This window comes from Falco peregrinus, chromosome 5 (genome assembly GCF_023634155.1).
Source record: "Falco peregrinus isolate bFalPer1 chromosome 5, bFalPer1.pri, whole genome shotgun sequence".
NCBI lineage: Eukaryota > Metazoa > Chordata > Aves > Falconiformes > Falconidae > Falco > Falco peregrinus.
Window position 1 is genome coordinate 42,557,821 of NC_073725.1, and position 14,534 is coordinate 42,572,354.

A 14,534-nucleotide genomic window follows, 5' to 3' on the forward strand; every position below is an offset into this window, starting at 1 on the left:
AGTCAGTCTAGGCAGGAGCTGAGGGAAACATAATCTGGCCTTCCAAAAAGCTGAGATCCCAGTACATACATACTTGGTTATTAAGTAGTTTTATTTGTGTTATGCCTGCTTAGAAATGAGGTTATTAAGTCTGGCTAACAAAGAAGTTACCAAAGAAGAAAAGGGAGTGCACAGCCTGTAGACTCATTTCCTGTGCCAGGGTTTAGCATACTCATGTTAATTTCTGTAACACCATTAAAACATTTCCCCTGTTAGCTCAGATGATGAAAAACACTGAAGTGTACAAAGATATTCCCGTTTTTTAAAAAAATTGCACATCTTTGAGTTTGTAAATACTTTTTCTGACTTTAACATCAAATGACTATTCTTTTTATTTTTATCATAAGATTATCACCTTGTTAATAAAGAGAAACCCTAAACTCATCATCCCAGTTCCAGGCACTCTAAAGTCTGTGCTGTATGGGAAAGGTGCATTCAATTTCCCTGCTTGTACAATTTTTCTTTATTCTTCAGCTTTCCTCATGTCCCTCCTGAAAAATGCTGCAACTGATGCTTGGATTGGACTGAACGACATAAATCAGGAGCACACATACTTATGGACAGATGGAAGCCCAGTTTTCTATACAAATTGGGCAAAAGGTTCCCGAAGTTATTATAGTAAGGTAAACATTAATTTCTGTTTATCACTTAAACATTATAACTTTGGTAGATGGATAAAAAATATGTAGTTACAACCATATTTTCTGTAAGGTTTCATTATGAAGATTTTTAGTAATGTCATTGCTTTTTAAAAGCAGAGTAATCATGTGGGAGATTTTGTATGGTTCTTTATGAATCCAGCACAGGTTTGGAAGCGTTATGCAAAACTCAGACAATTGAGCAATTTCCCTCACTTTACCATGACTGATGAGGAGATTCAAGTAAACCACAGTAGAGCAGTAACTGCGTAATTTTGGGATACAGTGAATGTTATTTAGACTTGGAGAAAATACTCAGATGACTGCATATATTTATATTTATTTAGACTGAACTTATTCAGATAAATGGATTGAACAAAATCCTCAAAAGGAGACTGGGAAGGAGACTCCTTTCCCATTTTTATCTTCTCCCCCACTAGTCTTCCTTCTGAAAGATCTCTTCTGCATGCTTTGAAACTTTCAGCACTGCTATATCATTTTGTGTTTAAATGCAAGACAAACATGACTGTTTTTCAATAATTGTAAAATGGCTAATGTAGAATACTGCTCCTAGTATTCTACATTAGTACTGTTTCTGTCCTGCTGTGCTAGCTTTACCAAGTTTCTCTCTTTTTTCATAACAGAATTGTTTGAGTTTATTTAAAATGGGAAAAAGTTCTGCAAGGTCTAACCCCGGCTGCCTAGAGCTGGGGTTTGGGCTCTCTAGGACTTCCCCATCTCACAAATGCATACACTTTCTGTAGAAGGCTGTGCCCACTTCCCTACACAAATTCCTCCAGATACAACTTCACTTGCAACCAAGACCTGGGCTAATGCCCCTGGAGGGTGTTGGAAGTTGCATGAGACTGTGCTGATATGAAGTGGGGAGAGCCACTGCCTCCTGCTGCAGAAAGCCAAGCAGCAGCTGCTCACGATGTGGGAGGAGAAGGAGGAAGGTAAAAAGCCCAACCTGCAGTGCAAAGGGTTTGGGAGGTGTCCCCCACAAAAGGCTGAGTCTGATCGCTACCTCTACATTACCGCACTGCGGTGACAACTTTGGTTCCAAGTACCACACTGGGGCAGGAGGAGGATTGCAGCAATGCAGACGAGCACCAGTGCTGAGGGGAGCTTCCTCATAGCCTCCAGGAAAACAGCAACGGAGCTGAAATGTCCTGTGGGCCAGAGCTAGCAGGCGCACGTCTACTGGCACACACATATGCATATAAGTGAGTGCACAGGGATTATATACATACCGGTAGTCCAAAACACTTCTTCCTGCCTCTGTGCTGTGCTTTGCAACTCCCCCCATCATCCAAGTGCAAACCTTCCTAAGGCTGAGTTGTAAATGCTTACTGTCATATCATGGCTCCTGACCACTGCTTGTGTGTGTTTACGTGTATGACCTTTGTATTATCCATCTGTGTGTGCTTGTGTGTGATAAGCTAGTCTGTATACCCAGGAGGAGTAGGAATGTTTCCTATCTATCCATATCTTTTTCTTGTCAATCTCATTTACCCTATAGGACGACTGTGTCTTTATGATGAAGAACCCTATTGAACAGGCAGGGAAATGGAAAGATGAAGAATGTAAAACAAGCAAAAGCTACATATGCCAGAAAAATTCTGGTGAGTTTTCTTTCACCACTTCCTAGTACAGCAGATTAATTGTGGTTATGTCAAACTGGTCTTAAAAGTGATTTTCCCACATTAACCCTATGTTAACTGAGATTAATCTGACAGTATCACATGTGCTACTGACCATTTCAACAAAACGAGCACACATTTTATTTTTTGGAGAAAAACACTTAAGCTTTCCTATTTTGAGAACTAGACCAGTAAATTAAAAAAAAATGAATAAATCATCGATCATCATGTATTTCACTATTGTTGGTGATCAGGTGGGACAGAGAGGACAGTACTTTGTCTTTCTTTGCATAGCTAAATTCTTCAAAATGAAATAATACTGTCATACTGAAAAGCACTGCAACTTTATTTTGAAAAACTGCCCTGCCTGATTTCCTTTACAGTCTTTCTCAGTCTCACTTACTCAGTCTTACTCGGGCTACAATCTTACATCAGCAGCCATTGTATCCCTCTGCTTGCTCATGGTGTTCTTACTGCACCCTGTTCCTTGTCAGAAACACAACAAATGCTAATATATAATGGAAAAACCGGAGGAATTGTTCCCTTCAATGCCCTACATCATTACAGTATGCTTTGGGAAGGTCTAGAGCTTACAAGGCATGTTCCTGGAGGTGATACAGCTAATTATGCTAAAAGGTTATTCTGACAAGAATTGAAAATTTTGTCAAAGAATACGAAAACATGGCTTTCATCGCTGCAGTTATAGTTGCGACACATCTTTGTTATTCCAGCCTCTCTTAATTGCTTGACTACTCCAGTACACTAGATCTTCTCTCAGTGTTACATGTCTAGCCAATATAAAGTGTTTGATTTTCCCTTTTGTTTGTTTGCTCTTTACAGACCCCAAACTGCAGAACTCCGAACCCATGGTTCCGATATTTGGCTTTAACAGTTACGGTAATGACAGCTATGCAGTCATCAACCGCAAAATGACCTGGGAAGCGGCACAGACAAACTGCAGAGAGCAGTTCGCAGAACTTGCCAGCGTTTTGGATCCTTATGCTGAATCTTACCTGTGGTTGCAAATATTAAAGCACGGGGAGCCTGCATGGATTGGTCTAAACAGTGACATGGTGAGTCCATCAAATGCTTGTGACAATCCTACTGCTACCCTAGATCAGCACAGATCTTGCTCAGAGGTTGACAGGATCCACTACTGTGGGTGCTGCCTGCTCCCATGTGAGTGCTCCTGGTGAGACCCTTGAATGTGTGGCAGGCATCAAAACCTTGCTGAGGTACCCGAGTTCCCTCCGCTTCAGGGGTTTTACACATCAAACTGTTTGGCCACAATGTGAGTGAGATCTGCCCCAGCCTGCATTTCAAAGGGCACCAAGGATGGAGCGCCGTCGGCAGCGGTTTCAGCAGTACAAGTGGCTATGGAGTTTCCACTTCCTACGCCACGGTCTACCACACACTGGTGTCGGGGAGCACTGCCATTTCTTAAGGCACATTGTAGAGACACCATGGGAAAAACTGGGGTTAAAACCAGTTATTTCTTCTTGAGGTTATTGCACGTTTTGTGTTAATTCACAGCCCAGCGCTACAAGTGCTTGTGCCAGGCAATAGGGGAAACGGCAGAGTGCAGCGCAGGGCCGGGAGCAGACCTCTGGCAACTGGGACGCCTTCGGCTGCTTTTGGAGCTGAAGCCAGGGCCTTGGGGAAAACTGCCAACAAACTCAGTCAACAAAAAGTGGAAAGGACTGGAAGGGGAAACACCTATTAGAGGCATGTCAAAAGAACATGAAGAAAGATGATGTAACGGGGTGTTTGTGGAAGCAGAGTTCTGAGGGAATCAAGAGGACAGAGGCAGAGCCGGAGCTCGGTGAGACACAGGACTGAGCAGGCATAGGTACTGAGGTGAGAGGAACGGGAGAGGCACTTCAGTGAGAGCAGGCATTGGGAAACCAGGGCAAGACAGGAATCCGGAATGAAACATGGCCAAGGACTTCAAAGGAAAAAAGGACAGGAAAGGAACTGGCACAAAAAAAATGGATGGGAGCCTGCCTCCAAAGATTGCAGGAAGAAGGGGCTAGGCTGCACAGTATGGGGTGACAGAAGCCACAGATGTGACTAACGTTGCTCACGCTCTGCAAATAGTGGTGAAATCCGCTGAAAAAATGCGTGCTTAGCTTGTCTCTAGTAGCTGGTCCTTGCAAGAGCTAAAAACTTACCACCACAAGCCCTGTTAGCAGGGGTAGCTGAGGTCTGCAGTGCATGCCTCATGAAAAACGTCATCAGTATTCCTCTCTCCAGTGGAACTTCTGCTTCTTCTATTTGCTTTCTATATAGAGAGAGAACCCTGGGTTAGAGGATCTGTATTTGATCTGTGTGTATATGTGGACTCCTCTAGTTACAATCTTCATCTACATATTCGTATTTGTCACCACAAGGCTCTTTGACCGTTCAGTGCCTGAGATGGATGGTGTGAATTCAATAACATAGGTTGCATACTAAATAAACATCTGTAGGACCAATGCCCTAACTGCTGTGGGGAGTGGAAGTCTGGACCAGCCTGTTATGTGTTCATGAGAGAGGACAAATCAATTTTGTGTGAACAACCATGATTTTTCATAATTTTTATATACCTTCAAGTCTTCTTTCAATGTCTTAATGTTCTTTCAATCTAATTCTGTTATGTGACATAATCCTTACTGTCATTTGCTTTTAGAGCCGTGGCCATTACATATGGTCAGATAGAAGGAGGAGCAGGTATCATAACTGGGCAAGTGGAGAACCAAATAAGAACACAGCTTGTGTCTACTTAGATTTGGATGGGTTTTGGAAGACAGCACCTTGCAACGAAACATTTTTATCTCTCTGTAAACAATCTGATGGTAAGTTGTGAATGGGAAAAATGTGATTTGGGATGCTGGAATTTCAATTAACGGCTTATCTGAATTTATCTTTTCTGCATATGAACTGTTGTGATAGATGGTGTATGCCTTGTGATAAACTACTGCGTTTATCAAGGAAGAACTTCCAGATCCAGTCTGTCTTGAATGATTTTCAGACATTTAATTCCAGAAGGCCAGTCAACACATGCAAATGATAAAGACAACTGCAATATTTCATGACACATGCAATAGTTCTTTTATGATCTCTGCACGATACTTCACAGCAAATTTTATATTCATCTAAGCTCTACTTTGGCTTGAGTTAGGCGATGCGATAGGCTACTAATTGCACTTTTACATAGCTTAGGATGTATGTACAAGGGCAGGTACAAACAGCTTCTCTGACCAATCTTGCTACAAACTGGCTGGAAACATGCCACTGGCTTGTGTTGGTGGTGGTGTCGAGATCCTTTATGTATATTGACTCACTCTGTTTCACAAATTTTAAGTAGAACTTGCCTTGCTGAAAACAATTGCAGTTAGACTGGCGTAAGCCTTGTTCAGCAGATTGGAGAACCAGCTCCAACCAGTATGGTTTATTACTGATTTATCACGTTTAGTTCAATCTTTTATCATCAGTTAAGTCTATGGGATATACCTTTTCCTGGAATCACTGTCAAATTGGTAGAGCTGATGGGGTGGTGCGGGAGTACATTTCCCTTAGTTTTTAAGACCCTACTAAAACCTGTGTGTCTTAATAGAGTTAATTCCCAGTGAACCACCACAGCTTCCTGGAAAGTGTCCTGAACCGAAGCGTGGTAGGTCTTGGATTCCCTTCCGTGGTCATTGCTACTATGTTCACACTGATACTGAGGAAAGCTGGCCTGATGCTTCCATGACGTGTATTCAAATGGGTAAGTGTTGGAGGTTTTTATGATGATATTTTACAGGTGGTTTGTGTGTTTGTTTTTTTAATCCAGAACTAAGAGGTTATACATAGATGTGCGTGTGTGTATGTATATCAATTACAAGCAACAGCTAATTTAAATTTGTTATCAAGCTCTTCTACTATATGAAAAAACTGATCACAAAACATGCCACGATTGTTTACTGAGCTAATTAATTTCTAATGTAAAATGTTGCTGATATTATATGTAATATTTAATTGATATTTTTAGGTGCTTCTCTGGTTTCCATAGAAGATTCAGCTGAAATGAACTTTCTCTTACTTTATTTGTCTCCACTTGCAAGTGACTTCAGAAAGTTTTGGATAGGATTGTTCAAAAATATTGATGGTAATTATTTCACGATGCATACTGAGATGAAAATAAATAATAAATAAACAGAAAGAATACTAAATAACACTAACATATGAAATACTAATGTTAATATACTAAATATTAAATAAATGAGAAAGAAATCAACTGTTAAATGTTTAATAGCTTTTCTGCTAAAATACTTAAAATGTAAACCACCAAGAAGTCTACGCATTTTGTTTCTTTACTGTAATTAGAGCATATTTTGGTCTGTAAATGGTTCTAGCTTAGCACTGCATTAGTTGATTAAAATGTTTCCTTTTGCTTTTTTTAATTCAAATTGCTCAACATTTAACCAATGTTAGTTGGTTAAACTTAGTCTTTTAAGAAAAATGTTGTCTTGTAATTAAAAGCTGAGGCAGCCTTAAATTGAAATTTTTTTCTAAACAACACAGAAGATAGCAGCTCATATAAGCTGCCTAGCAACACTTCTTAATCTAAATTTCAGGGGGGTTTCAAAATTATTTTTTTTTTTAGAACTTTTTAATTTCACCCAACAATATTTCAGCTTTTTGTTTCTTAATTGCACTTTTGATCCTGTTTTCTATATTACTGTAATTCTGAAGCCTGTTTCTCATGGCAGACTTTGAGGGTACATCTCCAGAATGAGTCTGGGCTGGGCTGCAGCAAGTGGCCTTGGGTACGGCTGCCCAGGTCCCTGTCTCTCCCCACCATCAATGGCAGGTACCTTGTCCCATGGTGGGCCAGGTTCATCTGATCTAGCTGAAAGCTAACAGTACAAAAGCAGAGATTTATTCCTGACCTGGCCCACCATGCTGCCACACAGCTAGATGCAGTGCAAGCAGAGGCAAGAAGAAAGTGCAGCTGCAGTCAGGGGGACAGAGGAGGTGGCACTGAGGCAGTTGTGAGTTATATCAGGATATGCTGCCATGAAAGCACATGCTGAGGGAGCAGAGACTGCAATTATTCCTACTTGATGCGCCTCAGCAGGAGATGAGCAGAGAGTTATTATTACAGAAAGAGAGCTGATTCAGTCTGCAAAGATAATTGATTAGTACAGCTCTAATAAAGCAGCTATTCACCGATTTTGGATACACACATAAAGAAAACCTCCCAAGCAACGTGGATCCTTGAACTGCAGAGCGTGGCTTGCACAGGTGCTCTGCTTTTCTTAAGGCTCCAGTCCTGGGCACAGGCTTCAGCTAAACATGCTTGGGCAGCCTGGGCATGTCTTTCCTACATCACTGGCAGCCATGGCCCTGAAGGCTAATGGAGTTCACTTTGTCTGTGAGTATTTACATTTGGAACACTCCTGTCTGAGTATCTCTGGCTGTTAAACCAGTGAGAAATAAGTCCTCCTTGATGTTATTTTAATCAACAAATATACTCCATGTCTGATGTTGTTGTGCCTGGTAGACTAGAAATGATCCTCCACTTCAGTCCCTCACTAGGTAATACTTTTGATTTTAGGGGAATGGCTATGGACAGACAGAAGCGCAGTAGAATTTGTCAACTGGGAGAAAGGAGAGCCTACAGTAATTTTTGACGAACACTGTGTTGACATGGATGTCTCAAGTGGAACCTGGAGGAACTATTACTGCTCCGTTGACCAGAATTTTATTTGCAAAATCCCCAAAAGTAAGTTTTGAATTTCTGTGCACTGGGTTATTTTAGCAGTAGTGGTTAATATACATCAAGCCATACTGCTTATGCACTAGGTATGCTTTATGCACCAACGCTGATGCATGTGCATCAAAGCCAAGAGTAATTTCTGTTCAAGGCAATGAGAAATAATGCTGGAGAAGAACCTGAGCTGCTGTTTCCTCCTTTCATTTAAAAGCGTTGATGTCTTGGCATCTTTCATACCCCAAGGCAGGGGAGAACACATAACCTGTTGAGAGTGCAAAGAAAATCCATAGTCATTAACGGTCAGATTGCAAGGGGCAGTAGATGATGAATAGGTGACTAATGGTGAGAAGGCACTCTCTTGATAGCTAAGCTGAGGGGCAGGAGGACAAAGTCACTGAACTCCTGCAGAAAGGAAGGAGGTGCTGCCAGTGGGGTCTGTACCAGTGAAGTGTGCTGGGATCTGCTGGATGACCAAGAAGAAAGCGGCAAGTGAGAGTGAGCTGCAGGGCCCAACTTATGTGTCTGCTGACACAGACCTGGGGAGACATGCCAAGACAACCAGACAGCATAGTGCATTTCATTTTTAATGGTTGCTTGTGGCCTTATGACTTTTTGGATGTCAACTCATGCAAAATCTGACTGTGTTACAGGCTGAGGTGAGTCCCCCTTGCATGCACAGCAGTGTTGCATAAAGCATGAAGGATGTAAATCTGCACACATGCAGCTAGAGCGAGTCACCATGTATGTATGGATTCAGTCTGTGTTTGCCCACATCAACTGGGAAGCAATACGAAATAGGCCAGGTTTGCCATTGGCAAACAGACCCGCTGCAATGTGGAACCAGCTGAGTCTCCTGCTTGTGGATCTCCACATGTTGGCAGGTTGGCAATGGAGTCATCCGTGAACTTTGTAGGGCCCAGCCAGCCAGTCCTGCAAGCAATTAACTGAATCATACTCCCTAAGCCATGGAGAGAGGAAAAGGAAGTTGCCTAACAGCAACAGCTTAAATGCCAAGTACAAATGCGCTTTTCATTTTTGAAAGTGTAAAAAAAAATCCAGTTTTTCAGTGTCAAGCCTTACACTGTGGAAGAGTAAAAACTTTGAACATCTGTCTCCACTACCAAAAAAAGTGTTCAAGTCAATTAATAGTGAGAAAAACAGTTTTGTTTTGGTCTTTTGTTTTTTTTCTCCAAATATTTTTAACAAGAATGTTTGATGGATTCAGCTTGAATGGTCAGGGATAATGTTTTCATGTATTTTTCGTGTCCATGTACTGTGTTCAGCTCCAGGGCCCCCAGCATAAGACATGGACCTACTCAAGTGGGCCCACTGGAGGGCTACAAAGATGCTCAGCAGGCTGTGACACCTCTCCTAGGAGGACAGGTTGGGAGAGTTGGAGTTGTTTAGCCTAGAGAAGAAAATGTTCTGCGGCTTATTGCAGCTTTCCAGTACTTACAGTGCCTATAGGAAAGACGGAGAGGGACTTTTTATCAGACAGTGTAGTGATAGGATGAGGGGTAATGGTTTTAAACTGAAAGAGGGTAGACTTAGGTTAGGTACTAGAAAGAAATTCTTTACCGTGAGGGCGGTGAGGCACTGGAAAAGGTTGCCCAAAGTAGTTATGGATGCCTCATCACTGGAAGCATTCAAGGCCAGGCTGGATGGGGCTTTGAGCAACCTGGTGTAGTGGAAGGTGTCCCTGCCCTGACAGGGGGGTTGGAACTAGTGATCTTTAAGGTCCCTTCCAACCCAAACCATTCTATGATTCTGCAGTTATTTAAAATTTGATAGGAACACAAAGTAAAAATTATGTTTGCAGTATGTATTTAGTCTTTGGATGGTTGCTTGCAAACTGTGTGTAATATATATTTATATTTTAATTTTAAAGTTACTGAAGTTGAGCCAACCCATGATTCACTGGTCAATAAGGGTAAGTTGGTTTCTTATAAGCCCATTAAACTGAAATTTCAGTAAGTTCATAGGCACCTATCATTTACAAGTAAAATTGCCTTCAGAAAAGTTTCATTTAAATACCCACTTAACTGTCACAGATGATTTTATTTTAAGTCTGTGTAAAAGAACAGGTCTTCTCTCAAACTGGATGTCTTATTGCAATATTTTTTTTCTTTCTTTACAAATGGTATACCGTAGTGCAATATAATGCTCCTTTTAAAAGGAGCATAGAAGAGATTGAGCCCAATTTTGCATTGTCCATCCAGAACATGCATCAGTTTTAACTGTTGTTATGGTCGTTAAGTGAACTTTTGCAGTTCACTCCGTTTACTTAGCAAGATGTTTGTTGTATGCAACAGCAGTCTCTGGACATTTGTAGTAATTATTCTGTTTTGTCTTTCACAGCATCAAAACATGAAGCTGCTGTTTCATCAGCAAATAGTTTAGGTGGGATTGTTGTTATACTGATCTTCCTTCTGCTGACAGGAACTGGCCTTATAGTCTATTTCTTCTATAAGAAAAGACGTGATCGACAAACATTTACAGCCAGTTTTGAAAATGCTATATACCGTGGTGATGCTGATCTTGGAACTCATGAATCAAATTGTCTTGTGACCAATATTGAACAAAATGAGCAGGCAACAGTTTAATAAGCATGGTAATCTTGGGCCTGATTTTGAAAGGAATTAAAGTGCTGGAATACAAGAATTCTTAAGGCAAAGCAATTTTCTCCCACAGAAATTCTAGTTCATTTTGCACAGGATGCTTCTTGCTTTCTGTACTAGCAAGAACAAGCAATCTTGCAGGGCAGGTCCAGAGATCTGCTCACAAAATGTAGTACCTGGGAGGACTGTTGAGCGTACATACAGACCTGGAGCCATGCTGTGTAAGACAGTTCCAGTCTCTGCATCAGTCCAGCACCACCTTTAGGCACAAGAAGAACCATGTTCACCCAGGCAGCTGTGACAATATGCTCCTTAGCACACTCCAAAAAAGTACATCCGGATCTGTAGGTATCCTGAAAATGCCACCCTGATCTCCAGTGCAAACTGGCAGAATTGCACAAGTTGGACAGGATCTCCAAGCTTACCTGGTTCATGTCCGTGCTGGAAGCAGGACCAGCTCCCTGCCTCAACCAGGCAGCCTGCTCCAGTGTTGTGGGTCCACATCTTCCTTTTGCTACTGAGCTACCCACAGAAACCCTTTGTGCTGCCCGTAATATCTGAATTAACGCATTTTCCTCCTCTGTATATGACTGATAGAAAGGAAAGCGTAAATTGTTTTTCTTCTGCTATAATTCTGTAACATAAGCATTGAAAGATCAACTGTAATAAGAGGCTGGAATGTTTTATGAATAGAAATATTTTATTATTTAAATAGTAGAATAGGGTTCTCAAAGGATTCTGCAAAAGGGGGGGGGGGGAATAGGCAGAATAAACATGCCTATTCATTTTTTCATACTTAATTCATACCTGAAAAAATTACATTAAATTTATTCTTAAAATCTCCAGTGGCAGTGAAGACTTCATACCTTTTTAGGCCATATTTTCAAAGCCTGATAAAGCATGAAAAAGTCTTTTCTGACTAGTGGGTATCTAACCAAATCCCCCCCATCTGTCTGTTTTAATTCTTTGAGTATCATTCGAAACCTCCATCATGATGGAGCTGATAACATTGCATGTCATACTGGTCTACTGGTATATTCTCTGGGTTCATAAACCCTAAAAATATACAACAGGCTCACATATAGTTTTGCGGGTTTTTTACTTTTCTGGTGTATTTTATGCCAAATGTAAACAAATCAAATGACTCAAAGCTCTTAGTCTAGAGAAGGTCCTTATTTAATTTGGTATTTTTTGATATTTTAACCTTTTGACAGATTTTAATTGTGTTTAAATTAAAATATTTTGTGTGTGTTTGAAATACATGTAAATAAGTTTTTATTCTATGTCGGTTCACTAAATGGGCATTAAAAGGCTAGTTCTAAGTAAAAGTTTGTGTGTCTTCTTAAACCAAACAATTTATCATAAAAGTAAAGATAACAGGAAGAGGGGATGGGATTCTTAAACTTCTATACACAGATGAGCAGTCACTTCTCCTAGTCTTAGCATGTTCTTAAATAGCAGTAGCGATTTGTCTTTACCATCCTGGAAAAGAGTGTATCTCATTGCTTCTTTATCCCCGACATTTGAACCCTAATAAACATCTAGTAGAAGTGTAATTTAAGACTACTGATGTGCTGTACTGATGAGCAGTTTCTGAGATAGATTTTTATATATTTAGTAGCTCGTCACGTCTCCTCTCTGTATTTTCTGACAGCAACACTATTTCTTCCCTTTTTACTTCACTAGCTATGTCTCCTAGATCTCTAATCCTTTTTGTTGTTCCCTTCTAAACCTTACTCTGTGGCATGTAGGTCTTTCTGACAGTACAACGTACCAGTGGATAAGGTATTTCAGGTGAGATCCTAACAACACTGAGCAGATCAAAAAGATTAATCCACCATTGTAACACTTGCCAAGAAGGACTTGTCTGTCTGGATTGGTTCTACAGGATCTGTAGGTCTGGATTCAGAAATGGCTACCAGAAAACAATAAACCAAAGACAGGAAAGGTGCCTAATGAGAAGTTAGTCTGTGAAATTTTCCAAGGACTGATAAACATTATAGGCTAGTAGTCCTCTAGTGTCTGTGAGAACTGAGCCAAGAATGTGCTGGGACTGTACAAGGCTGTTAGCGCACACAAGCATCAGCAGAGGATTGTATAATTTCAACGACATCTGAGACAGCAGTGGCTTCTATCTGATAATGATGAGTACAACCCTTTGAGAGACTTTTCAGAGATCTCCCCAAAATCCCCTGGAGTGCCAGTATGGCTCTGTGCAACTGACTGTGCAGCTGGGATTGGTTTCCAAACACAGCTCCGACCAGGTAGCTGTGGGTGACTGTCTGCAAATGAGGTCTGCAAGTGAAGAAGTGAATGTGCTGGGTGGATAGTTATTTGATATTTATTATAAGAGTTTTATTCTATTAGTAATAACAGCTTAGTGAAAAAAACCTCAAACAACCTTGTTCTAAGAAATACTGCTTTATGACCTGCATTTCCTCCCACCCTGATCCCTATCAGTGAAAAGGGAATTTACAAGAAACTGTGGTTTGTACACCCTGGTATGATGTTTTTTCTTCTCAAAGTGTTGATGTCTCTCATGTTTTTGATTCCATATTCCTCTCCTGCAGCTGGATTTCTGAAGGCTGCTGCTGCATTTCATATCAAGTCCTGGCTAACAGACCTGCTCCAAGAATGTTCCTCAGACGAGACAAATCTAGTACCTAGTTTAAAGACACTACTTACATGGAGACATGAAATAAGTGCTCATCGAGGTGCTTGGACACATGCCCAGAAACAGATATGGGGAGAATTTAGTGCTGAAAGCAAGCTTTTTACTGGGTCTAGGCCCCTTCATGGTTAAGCTGCTGTAAGCAGATGTTTGGGGGACCACAATTTGCGGTTTGTCCAGCTTCCACATAGATTCTGGCTTTGGGCTTACATGCAGCCTAATAGGTTTTATAAAATGTCTCTCCACATAGACAAGATGTGGAGAACTACTTTCTCAGTTGCTTGCCCTTTCTTTCTCTCTATTAGGGTGGTATTTTTGAAAGAACATCCCACCTTTTCTCACTATTTTCATTATATCCCTAATCTATAAGATAACAATCAGTTATTTTTTAAGCTAACTTGAACTTATTACAAAGTAAGAAGTAGTAACTGCCTTTAGGGAAGGAAAAGCTGTGGAACAATTCACCATTGTTGCTTTCTGTAATGTCAGACAGTGACACAGCCACAGCAGACAGATGTACAAAGAAGAATGGAACATCATCCTCCTCCAAAAGAATACCAGTTTACATAGAAACTATTTGCTAATATTGGTACCAGTAATTTGGAACAGAAAATAAATTATTAACTGCAGTTCCTTGGCTAAAGCAGGAACCTAAAAAGAAGTTTATGAACTGGAAGTGTTTAATTTTGTCATTTACATTGCTGAAACTAGGAGACCGAAAAAGGAAGGGAAGAGTAATTTGGAACAAAACCCCACAAACAGAATAGATAGTTGTGAAATGAACTAGTGCCTTCAGGCCAGATTCCAGCAGATGAGAGCCAGATTTTCCCAGGTCAATAGGAAGAGTGTGAACTGCTCCGTAAGCATAAAGTTGTCCTGATGTCACTGCATCCGGACACAGGAACAGTCCAGGGTTCATTTTGTCTCTTCTCAGCTGTGTCCTTATCTGACATATCCAGCTCTCCCCCTTCCATGACATTTTGCAGGGCACAACTTTTAATTTGCTACCTGTTAAATGATATGTAAAGCATTTTAAGGCTATGGTTAGTGGTTCTGGTTCCTCTGAGTAAATATTTACTCTCATTTCAGGAGAATGCACACAGTGCAACCATTATACTGCCTTTTTATCCAGCCCCTTGATCTAGACAGCTAAGTGAAATTCTTCTTACCTAGTTTTAGAGCCCA

At 40.8% G+C, this 14,534-nt stretch overlaps 1 protein-coding gene across 1 annotated transcript in view; it reads left to right on the top strand.

Moving 5' to 3' along the window:
• The window catches only part of LOC101917261 (macrophage mannose receptor 1-like), a 33,558-nt gene extending 21,552 nt beyond the window's left edge, over positions 1-12,006 (top strand). Inside the window, exons 22-30 of the mRNA XM_055806559.1 lie at positions 514-662; positions 2,200-2,302; positions 3,161-3,393; positions 4,989-5,154; positions 5,916-6,068; positions 6,333-6,449; positions 7,902-8,069; positions 9,949-9,990; positions 10,419-12,006. Of these exons, the coding sequence (XP_055662534.1) occupies positions 514-662; positions 2,200-2,302; positions 3,161-3,393; positions 4,989-5,154; positions 5,916-6,068; positions 6,333-6,449; positions 7,902-8,069; positions 9,949-9,990; positions 10,419-10,663 (1,376 nt within the window). The 3' untranslated portion in view covers positions 10,664-12,006. The remainder of the gene's footprint in view (positions 1-513; positions 663-2,199; positions 2,303-3,160; positions 3,394-4,988; positions 5,155-5,915; positions 6,069-6,332; positions 6,450-7,901; positions 8,070-9,948; positions 9,991-10,418) is intronic.
• The last annotated feature ends 2,528 nt before the right edge of the window (positions 12,007-14,534 follow it).